This window comes from Bombina bombina, chromosome 11 (assembly GCF_027579735.1).
Source record: "Bombina bombina isolate aBomBom1 chromosome 11, aBomBom1.pri, whole genome shotgun sequence".
Classification (NCBI taxonomy): domain Eukaryota; kingdom Metazoa; phylum Chordata; class Amphibia; order Anura; family Bombinatoridae; genus Bombina; species Bombina bombina.
Window position 1 is genome coordinate 53,915,437 of NC_069509.1, and position 12,615 is coordinate 53,928,051.

Genomic DNA, 12,615 nt, shown 5'->3' on the forward strand with positions numbered 1-12,615 from the left:
ATTTCCCAGTGTACCTTGTGCATTGCGCCAACATTCCGGACATAACAAGGATCCACTCAAATGCCTGGTACCTTTGCCTCAATGTTATAGGTTTTCCCTTAATATAACCCTGTCTTTATGCGTTTCATCTGCCCTCTGGAGGACTTGGTATATACTCATGGGGGAAATTAAGTCATTGAGATACAATCACCTTATATACGCCCATGTGATTTAATGCCCTAGACCTGCATTCAAAGAAGTTTCATATGGAGTGGCACACTGGCTTTAGACACATTGAGGGTTTCCTTATCCCCCCCCAATAAAAAATAGACTCAGAGTTTAGCATTGATTCATTTATTCTGCACAGGCCAATAATGGCCTAATAACAAAATCTTTTGTCATGAACTGTTTATCCCCCCCATCTTCCGTACACAAAGACTGTGGGATACACGACCACATTACAATTCATCATAACTTCATCACCCTAATTAGATTATTATATTATACAGATATTGTAAAAAATATAGTCTAGTATTTGCGTTGGTGTCTTCAAAACATCACCGCATAAAATTGTATGGATAAAAGCCCTCGGGCAAGAAGTGCAACTGCTTTTAATATATATAAAAAAAATAATAATAATTACATTTTTAATAGTAAATTGCATAGCCTGGAAGGCGCTATATGGCTAAGAGCTCTCAGTGTAGAGCAGTTGATGGAAGTGTCACTTATCTCCAAGGCAAACAGTTATATGACTGTTACGCCATGATGCATCAGTAATATAAATTCTCCAACGTTCAGATAAAAGTTGAAGACCCAACAATAATTGCACAAATCTTTCTTAATCAAGAGTGCTCCATATATCAATCTGTGTTGAAAAATGGCTGAAACAGCAATTGTGGACTTGGGTCCTTGTTCAGTCATCTTCTGCCACAATCATTATGCTATTTGTATGTCACAGGATGATGGATCAAAGCAGAGTCTCCACTTGTTCCCAAGGTGAGCACTCGTATAATGCATCTGTATATCCACTGTCTCCGTACCACTGTTCTATTACTGGCTCTTCCTTCACTTCCTCCCAAGAATGTTGGGGTTCTGAGGAGAGGAGCCAGTGGTTTTCCATTAATGAAGAATCCTGTGGAGTTACTTCCATTCCTGATGGTCCTATAGCAGCAGTGTTTAATCCAGGAACCCCCCCCTGGTCTCCCTCCCACCACAACGATATTAAAGCTGTTTGCAAATCAAGGTCATCAAAATTGCTTCCATGTGAGGGGTCTTCAGAAAGGAAAATGGTATCTCCATGATGTTCTTGAACCCTTGATACAGGCAACACAGGACTGGGCTTCTCACGTCTTCTTGACTGCTTGTGTCCACAAGAGGCCTGAGGCAAGTGGTAGCCAGTCTGCCGCCCAGTATTATGGTAAGGATGGTGGATGGCCACCCTGTTGTAACGAGGGGGGTCAAGATGGGATGGCATCCTCTTTCTCTTCAGTACACCATTCACAAACATATCAGCATAGCGAGGGTCCATCTGCCAGAACCCTCCCTTCCCTGGTTCATCCTTCCCCCGAGGAACCTTCATGAAGCATTTATTTAGAGACAAATTGTGACGGATCGAATTCTGGAAATAAAAACAAAATAGCGACATTACTACATAAGCTTGAGATTTTTGTAGAACAGATGAGATATTTAAACGTGTGTATAGTAAAATCGGATCATGCTATGAAAACATTTTCACGTTACCGAAGAGAGAGTATGTTTTATTATCCTTGTCATCATATAATGTAGTGCTATGACATTAGCATTATAGTACTTTTGTGGAAAATGACAGCACTATATATAGTTATTAATGAATTGCTGTATATATATATATATATTGTGTAAATTTGTGCATTGGCTCTCACTTCTATAGAGGCTAGAAAACAAATTATGTAACCTACAAATGCTGCGTATCAAATAGCTACTTTAGTAAATTGGGCCCATGCGGTAACATATCAATTGGAGAGACTGGACAAGTTGGCGAAGTGTATTATTGAACTGACCCCAATGTTCTATAGCAAATTATTTTTAACGTATGCGATTTACATGTAAAATAGGTCCTGTTATTAAGAATATGGTTTCAAATGGACAAATAGAAGCACTGGTAATAATTTTTAAATTACATCCATATTTTTCAGGTATTTTGGTGCACAGATGGGACGACTTGTAAAGTTTCGTTATGTACCTTGTTTGCTCTATAAAAAGGAGCTGTATTCACAAAATAACTGAAATAAACCCACGGCTTCTTAACACTTTGTATGAACCAATCAGAGTAGATATAATAATGGGACTTTAAACTCTGATTAATTTCCCATGAAATGTTAAGTAAAAAAAAAAAGTTATATACTACAGTATAATATTTTATTCCATTTATAGCTAATTTATTTTGCCTGCTTTTCTTGTAATTTAATTTTGCACAATACAGAATTTTAACCCTGCAACATTCGTATAAACAGTAACTGCAGGAGCCAATTTTTATCTGTCCCTAACTGACCACAGAAAAATAAATAAAATAAACAAACTTTTCAAAGGTGCGTGTCCTTCATTTAATATAAATATATATATTGCATGCAGACATTTGCAATGCAGTGTTTAATTGCTGGTATATATTATACATATATAACACGACTTTGATATCCCTTTAATACTGGATGCAGGAAAGTACAAAAGTAAATTAAAGGGACATAAAACTCAAAAAAATGTATTTCATGATTCAGATAGAGCATACATTTTAAAAAAAAGTTTCTTATTCACATCTATTATCAATTTTACTTTGTTCTCATTGTATTTGTTGTTGATGAGAATAGCGTGCACGTGTCTGAAGAACTATATGGTAGCAGCGGTACAAACACTGCTTCTATCTAGTGCACAAAAACAATGTATAATATTGTTAAAGCATTCTTACAAAATTGCTGCCATATAAAGCTCCAGAAATGTGCACGCTCTCAATCCTACCTACCTGCCTTTCAACAAAGGATATCAAGGAATCATATATTTTATAATAGAAGTAAACTGGAAAGTGTTTTTAAAAGTGAACATTCTATCTGTATCATGAAAGAAAAAAAGTTGGCTTTTATGTCCTTTGCCTTCCTACTGCCCATTCCCCACCCCCCAGCTTCCTTCCTACCCCTCCTCTCTCCAGCTCAGGTGTCTGTTTCTGGTAAGGACAAAGTGTCCATTATGCACCTGTTTCTGGGATCAGTCACGGAGCAGATGTCTGACCACAGAGAGACACCTGGCAGAGACCTCATCTAGCGAGGAGGATTCCAATAAATAATGCAGAGTGGTGAGTGAGATATCATAGACACGGGAGGAATCCCATCAGATGGGAGATGTGTGCTCAGAGCCTACGGATAGACAAAGCGTATGCAGATGATGGGAAATATCTACACATCACACACCCAGAGACCACTCTGCATCCTAGACATTATGTCAGCACAGCCAGGACCCATCTGCCACAATTCTCCTTTAAAGGGACATAAAACAGGTTGAGATCTGTGCATATCCTAAAAGGGCTAATTCATTAAAAATAGTTTGCATAAAAAATTTGTTTAAAAATTGCTGGCAAGTATTTTAAAATACTTTTCAAGAATAAGCAAAATGAATGACATAGCTAAGGTGCCTGGAGCAGCCAACTCCACCCCCCTTATCAGTGTTTAGACACAGGAATTTTATTTCAACTTAGTTCACAGCTTCTAGGCTTGCTCCAGCAGATAATCCCTATTCACTTTTGCATTCTACCAAAACAACAATAGATATAGATACAGCCATAGAAGGAAATGTGTGTGTAAGGGGGGGGGGGGGGGGTTTAGAGCTTTACAATTCAGAAACTAAAAAGAAAGGGTTAATGGCGAGGCACTGCAGTATAAATTTGCAGGTAAAGTAATAAAAGTACATATTATATTATTTTGTCTCTATCCCAAGTTGTTTTATGTCCATTTAAATCATTAAAAATTAAACTTTCATGATTCAGATGTTTTTTTTTTTTTTTTAATCCACTTCTATTACCAAATGTACTTAGTTCTCTCTGTATCCTTTATTGAAAAGCATATGCTTATATTCTCAGCAGCAATGCCCTACTGGGAGCTAGCTGGTGATTGGTGGCTGAACACATGCCTTTTGTCATTGGCTCACCAGATGTGTTCAGCTACTTCCCATTGCTGCCCTGGAGCATACGTTTACCTTCTTTGCAGGGGTTAATCACATAGTTGAATAAAACAGAGCTTTTTTTTCCTTTTTGCACCTTTGTCCATTTTTGTGATTCAGTACAACAAAAAATACAGGGTGGGGGGGGAAACCGCAATTTTCTTATATTATCAAATGTACTTGTTTCTTTTGTTATTATTTGGTAAACCATCGCTCCTTTCCATGAGAGCATACTGAGGTACTCTCATAAGTGTGCATGTGACTTGAACACTATGGGGTAGATTTATCAAATGTCGGGCAGACATGATCCGCTGTAGCATACGCTGTCAGCATTTATCATTGCACAAGCATTTATTGTGAAATGCTTGTGCAATGCGCCCCCTGCACATTCGCGGCCAATCGTATCTGATCGGGATGATTGCAGGTGGCGGACAAGTTAAGGAGTACTTCTTAACTTATGTTTCTCACAGCAGCATCCGCTGCATAATACATCTACCCCATCTATAGAACATTCTTACAGTATTGTTACAAACACAGCTCCCACGTAGTGCACATATAACACATACACACACCTAAGCTCATCTCATTCTGCTTTCATAGAAAAGAAGATACGTTTCAGCAAAAGAGATCAATAGAAACAAGTAGATTCAATAATATGAAAATACAAAAGAAAAAAGTAGCTACCTCAAGCACTCATGAATCTCCATAAACAGCCTTTGTAAAAACCTTTGGCGAAACGCGCATCTGGCGTGTTAGCCCAACATTTAGGGAGTAAACGGTTAGAGTATAGAAATATTGTTATATGATGTATGACTTGCACGGAAATTATTATTATTATACTTTATTTATAAAGCGCCAATATATTCTGCAAGCGCTGTCCATGAGTACAATTCATTTAGGTAAAAACAATGATACAAAACTTGTAATAGGCCCAATTTTACAAACAAATAGAGAAGGAATTGGAGGCCCTATTCCTGTCGGAACTTAAATACTTAATACGTTTTAAACAATAAATGTTAATGCATCTTGCCATGAAACATTAAAAAGGTCACCAATCCTTAATTTTGGTTAACAGTCACTGATAGAAATCTCTATAGGGGTATTTTTTTACTTGTGGCTTTTGCATCGATGGGGATAGTTACCCATGTTGTGCTTGCCAGATTTGTTCCCTTCAGTTGTGTTTTTGTTGTTATTTTTAAATGATTTTATATTATAAGCCTTTTTTAATGGATAATTAAAAGTTAAGTTTGACTTTCCTTCCCAGTCTGGCTAGGAGGATTGTGTTTGATATTGGTGTTAATATATGGAGATACATGAGTGTGAGTGCTTAGTATGTATCATAGCATTCAGTACCTATCACTATATGGTGCCTATTGTTGGCAGTTGATCCCCTAGGTGGGAGTAGATATTGTATAGCCACATACTGATTTTTTCATAGTAAAAGTAAATTGGAACTTTTTTAAACTCTATCTAAAGCCTGATAGCTTAAAGGGACACTAAACACAATTTGTAAACTACATGATTATAAACCTTTATATATAAGAATAATTTTGCATTGAAAACTGCAGCTTTATTTTGTCAAATGACTATATTGTTTTGTGTTTATTCTATTGACTGATTTCCCTGTCCCCCCTGAACAAATGAACCCCTGTTAACTAATTACAAACTGATATTCAGATATAGCACAAACTCTGTTTGCACATGTGCAGACTGGGGTAGCTGCACTTTTGTATTCCCTTAAGGTGGTTTAGCACAGATTCAACTTGGTTACTATTGCAAAGAATGATTTGCCTATCATGATTGTTGATGCAAAACTGATAATCCACCTTTTAAAAGCATGTGACACCATAGAAGTTTAGGGAGGGAGGGAAAGTAAACAAAAGCTCACATAAATTGCCTTAACCTCTTAAGGACATATGACGGAATTTTTCCGTCATAAAACAATTGAGCAAACAGAAAGCTGTGTCCTTAAAGGGTTAAAGTATTAACCTACGCCTCCCTGGGAGAAAGTGAAACAAATACATTTTTAGATGTATTTTACAACAAAAGGCTGCAAAATAAATAATAAATATATATTGCAATAATGTTTAATTTGCAATAATGAACCATTGCTGAAATGTCAAGCTTGATAGTACTTTAATTTTGATTACCATGCACTTTTAACTGGCTGAGTGGGTCTGAGTACAAAATTACAATTAAAAAATGGTATATACCTAACTGTACATACTGTAGGCCTGTTTCACAGAGCTTACAGTCTAGACGTGTGCATCTTCATGAGCTTTGTGTATATTTGTGTATGTTTTTTATGCTCACCTGCCAGCTGGGGTCAGCATGTCGGTAGTAGCAGAAGTTCTGAGTGATCCAGTTGTAGATGGCGGACAGCGTCAGCTTGCGCTGCTGACTGGCTTCCATGGCCATGCAGATTAGGCTGGCATAGGAGTATGGCGGTTTGACATCAGGGTTGGTTCGGTAATCCACCTCTTGCACTGGACTGGAGGGTGCTGTGGGCAGGGAGGGCCAGGCAGAGGTTCCTTGGGTGGATCTCTGTTTCCCCAGTCGTGGACCATGGCAGGAAGCTGTATCCCCGGCTGGGGGGCTGCAGGGACCCTGAGTGCTACAGGATACAGGGGGGCATGTGGTAGCAATGGAAGACAAATCAGTACTGAGGATAGAGAAGTCCTGAAGCCACTGGAGGTTTGTAAGACTGTCGTCCTCTCGAAAACATTCTCTGTCCATTGAAGCCAAAGGTCGATGATGGGCAGAAAGGACTGGCATGATTTCAAGATCAGAAGACCCAAATCCTGCAGAACAAAAAATAAATAATTCACAACAACTGACTGGTACCCAATGTACAACAAGGGCCACTCTAACAGAGAATGGTAATAAGACGCAACTTAAAGGGACAATCTAGTCAAATATAAAACTTTCATGGCATACCATTTTAAACAACTTTCCAATTTACTTTTATCATCAAATGTGCTTTGTTCTCCTGGGATTCTCTGCTGAAAGCTAAACATAGGTAGGCTCAAACTGATCTAAACTGTTAAAAACCGCCTCTTATCTTAGTGTATTTTGACAGTTTTTCACAGCCAGACAGAGCTAGTTCATGTGTGCCATATAGATAACATTGTGCTCACTCCCGTGGAGTTATTTAAGAGTCGGCACTGATTGGCTAAAATGCAAGTCTGTCAAAAGAACTGAAATAAGGGGGTGTTCTGTAATATTTCCCTACCTTGCTACGTTGTCCTACCTACGTAACGCGTACGGCCAATCCTACATTTAGATAGAGAACTTTCATATCTGCCATATTTGTTTCAAAAGGAGGCTGATGTTAAAATAGTGATCGGATTCTGTATAATTTTCCGAACTTGTTATATTTGGCGATTTTCAGTGCAGATCTCGCTGAAACATAAATAATTAAAACATAAAGACGAAATATTGTGTATGGTATTCGCGTTAATTTTATAAATGTATTTTTCAGGCTATGTAACAAAAAATAATATAAACATATCTGTACCCTGAAAAACTACATTTATAAAAGTAATGCTATCATCTCAAGCTAATAACAAACATAATATTTTTTAATTATGTTTTTATGTTTGAGCGAGATCTGCACTCAAAACAGCCAAATATAACTATCCGATCAATATTTTCACATCAGCCTCCATTTGAAACAAAAATGGCTGATATGAAAGTGCTCTATCTGGCCATTCGCGGTATGTAGGTAAGAAAACATAACACAGTAGGCACATATTACAGAACAGGGGCAGTCTGCAGAGGCTTAGATGAAAGGTAATCACAGAGGTAAAAAATATATTAATATAAGTGCAAAACTGGGGACAATGTAATAAAGAGATTATCTATCTTTTTAAACAATAAAAATTCTGGAATAGACTGTCCCTTTAAAAGAAAAAATGTTATATAACTGCCACCTGCACGTAGTATCACATGGTATATGACTGCCACCTGCACGTGGTATCACATGGTATATAACTGCCACCTGCTGTATCACATGATATATAACTGCCACCTGCACGTAGTATCACATGGTATATAACTGCCACCTGCACGTGGTATCACGGTATATACCTGCCACCTGCACATGGTATCACATGGTATATAACTGCCACCTGCACATTGTATCACATGGTATATAACTATCACCTGTATGTGAGATTACACAGTATATAACTGTCACCTGTATGTGAGATTACACAGTATATAACTGTTACCTGTATGTGAGATTACACAGTATATAACTGTCACCTGTACGTGAGATTGCACTGTATATAACTATCATCTGTACGTGAGATTACACAGTATATAACTGTCACCTGTATGTGAGATTACACGGTATAAAATGGTCACCTGTACGTGAGATTACACGGTATATAACTGTCACCTGTATGTGAGATTACACAGTATATAACTGTCACCTGTATGTGAGATTACACGGTATATAACTGTCACCTGTATGTGAGATTACACGGTATATAACTGTCACCTGTATGTGAGATTACACAGTATATAACTGTCACCTGTACGTGAGATTACACAGTATATAACTGTCACCTGTACGTGAGATTGCACTGTATATAACTATCATCTGTACGTGAGATTACACGGTATATAACTGTCACCTGTACGTGAGATTACACTGTATATAACTCATCTGTACGTGAGATTACACGGTATATAACTGTCACTTGTACGTGAGATTACACTGTATATAACTGTCATCTGTACATGAGATTACACGGTATATAACTGTCACTTGTACGTGAGATTACACGGTATATAACTGTCACCTGTACGTGAGATTACACGGTATATAACTGTCACCTGTATGTGAGATTACACAGTATATAATGGTCACCTGTACGTGAGATTACACGGTATATAACTGTCACCTGTACGTGAGATTACACAGTATATAACTGTCACCTGTATGTGAGATTACACAGTATATAACTGTCACCTGTATGTGAGATTACACGGTATATAACTGTCACCTGTATGTGAGATTACACAGTATATAACTGTCACCTGTACGTGAGATTGCACTGTATATAACTATCATCTGTACGTGAGATTACACAGTATATAACTGTCACCTGTATGTGAGATTACACGGTATAAAATGGTCACCTGTACGTGAGATTACACGGTATATAACTGTCATCTGTATGTGAAATTACACAGTATATAACTGTCACCTGTATGTGAGATTACACAGTATATAACTGTCACCTGTACGTGAGATTACACGGTATATAACTGTCATCTGTATGTGAGATTACACAGTAAATAACTGTCACCTGTACGTGAGATTACACGGTATATAACTGTCACCTGTATGTGACATTACACGGTATATAACTGTTACCTGTATGTGAGATTACACAGTATATAACTGTCACCTGTATGTGAGATTACACAGTATATAACTGTCACCTGTACGTGAGATTACACAGTATATAACTGTCACCTGTACGTGAGATTGCACTGTATATAACTATCATCTGTACGTGAGATTACACGGTATATAACTGTCACCTGTACGTGAGATTACACTGTATATAACTGTCATCTGTACATGAGATTACACGGTATATAACTGTCACTTGTACGTGAGATTACACTGTATATAACTGTCACCTGTATGTGACATTACACGGTATATAACTGTCACCTGTACGTGAGATTACACGGTATATAACTGTCACCTGTATGTGAGATTACACAGTATATAACTGTCACCTGTATGTGAGATTACACTGTATATAACTGTCATCTGTACATGAGATTACACGGTATATAACTGTCACTTGTACGTGAGATTACACTGTATATAACTGTCACCTGTACGTGAGATTACACGGTATATAACTGTCACCTGTATGTGAGATTACACGGTATATAACTGTCACCTGTACGTGAGATTACACGGTATATAACTGTCACCTGTATGTGAGATTACACGGTATATAACTGTCACCTGTACGTGAGATTACACAGTATATAACTGTCACCTGTACGTGAGATTACACGGTATATAACTGTCACCTGTATGTGAGATTACACAGTATGTCATTTCTTTCCTGTAACAATGTGCAATCAATAAATTGTTAGGAGATAACACATTAGAGCCAAGTGGTGACAATCTTTTTGCTCTGCCAAATTATATATTCCTGTCTTGAAATATGATATATGGAACTACATGCTGACTGCTACATGCTAGTGCAACATGCTGACTGTTACATGCTAGTGCAACATGCTGACTGCTACATGCCAGTCCAACATGCTGCTGACTGCTACATGCCAGTGCTACATGCTGACTGCTACACGCCAGTGCTACATGCTGACTGCTACATGCTAGTGCAACATGCTGACTGTTACATGCTAGTGCAACATGCTGACTGTTACATGCCAATGCAACATGCTGCTGACTGCTACATGCCAGTGCAACATGCTGACTGCTATATGCCAGTGCAACATGCACTGTATATAACTCATCTGTACGTGAGATTACACGGTATATAACTGTCACCTGTACGTGAGATTACACGGTATATAACTGTCACCTGTATGTGAGATTACACGGTATATAATGGTCACCTGTATGTGAGATTACACAGTATATAATGGTCACCTGTACGTGAGATTACACGGTATATAACTGTCACCTGTATGTGAGATTACACAGTATATAACTGTCACCTGTATGTGAGATTACACAGTATATAACTGTCACCTGTATGTGAGATTACACGGTATATAACTGTCACCTGTATGTGAGATTACACAGTATATAACTGTCACCTGTACGTGAGATTGCACTGTATATAACTATCATCTGTACGTGAGATTACACAGTATATAACTGTCACCTGTATGTGAGATTACACGGTATAAAATGGTCACCTGTACGTGAGATTACACGGTATATAACTGTCATCTGTATGTGAGATTACACAGTATATAACTGTCACCTGTATGTGAGATTACACGGTATATAACTGTCACCTGTATGTGACATTACACGGTATATAACTGTTACCTGTATGTGAGATTACACAGTATATAACTGTCACCTGTATGTGAGATTACACAGTATATAACTGTCACCTGTATGTGAGATTACACAGTATATAACTGTCACCTGTATGTGAGATTACACAGTATATAACTGTCACCTGTACGTGAGATTACACAGTATATAACTGTCACCTGTACGTGAGATTGCACTGTATATAACTATCATCTGTACGTGAGATTACACGGTATATAACTGTCACCTGTACGTGAGATTACACTGTATATAACTGTCATCTGTACGTGAGATTACACGGTATATAACTGTCACTTGTACGTGAGATTACACGGTATATAACTGTCACCTGTACGTGAGATTACACTGTATATAACTGTCATCTGTACGTGAGATTACACGGTATATAACTGTCACTTGTACGTGAGATTACACTGTATATAACTGTCATCTGTACATGAGATTACACGGTATATAACTGTCACTTGTACGTGAGATTACACTGTATATAACTGTCACCTGTACGTGAGATTACACGGTATATAACTGTCACCTGTACGTGAGATTACACGGTATATAACTGTCACCTGTACGTGAGATTACACAGTATGTCATTTCTTTCCTGTAACAATGTGCAATCAATAAATTGTTTGGAGATAACACATTAGAGCCAAGTGGTGACAATCTTTTTGCTCTGCCAAATTATATATTCCTGTCTTGAAATATGATATATGGAACTACATGCTGACTGCTACATGCTAGTGCAACATGCTGACTGTTACATGCTAGTGCAACATGCTGACTGCTACATGCCAGTCCAACATGCTGCTGACTGCTACATGCCAGTGCTACATGCTGACTGCTACACGCCAGTGCTACATGCTGACTGCTACATGCTAGTGCAACATGCTGACTGTTACATGCTAGTGCAACATGCTGACTGTTACATGCCAATGCAACATGCTGCTGACTGCTACATGCCAGTGCAACATGCTGACTGCTATATGCCAGTGCAACATGCACTGTATATAACTCATCTGTACGTGAGATTACACGGTATATAACTGTCACCTGTACGTGAGATTACACGGTATATAACTGTCACCTGTATGTGAGATTACACAGTATATAATGGTCACCTGTACGTGAGATTACACGGTATATAACTGTCACCTGTATGTGAGATTACACAGTATATAACTGTCACCTGTATGTGAGATTACACAGTATATAACTGTCACCTGTATGTGAGATTACACGGTATATAACTGTCACCTGTATGTGAGATTACACAGTATATAACTGTCACCTGTACGTGAGATTGCACTGTATATAACTATCATCTGTACGTGAGATTACACAGTATATAACTGTCACCTGTATGTGAGATTACACGGTATAAA

The 12,615-nt window shown here is 38.0% G+C and overlaps 1 protein-coding gene across 2 annotated transcripts in view; it reads right to left on the reverse strand.

Moving 5' to 3' along the window:
• Nucleotides 1–317: 317 nt before the first annotated feature.
• The window catches only part of LOC128641887 (forkhead box protein J1.2), a 16,771-nt gene continuing 4,473 nt past the window's right edge, over nucleotides 318–12,615 (reverse strand). Inside the window, exons 2-3 of one of the 2 annotated variants that reach the window (XM_053694451.1) lie at nucleotides 6,475–6,962; nucleotides 318–1,597 (exon numbers count right to left, since the gene is read on the reverse strand). In XM_053694451.1, coding sequence (XP_053550426.1) covers nucleotides 947–1,597; nucleotides 6,475–6,936 — 1,113 coding nt within the window. In that variant the 5' untranslated portion in view covers nucleotides 6,937–6,962 and the 3' untranslated portion in view covers nucleotides 318–946. Of the gene's footprint in view, nucleotides 1,598–6,474; nucleotides 7,056–12,615 lie in introns of those variants that run through there. The other variant, XM_053694452.1, reaches the window with a different exon arrangement.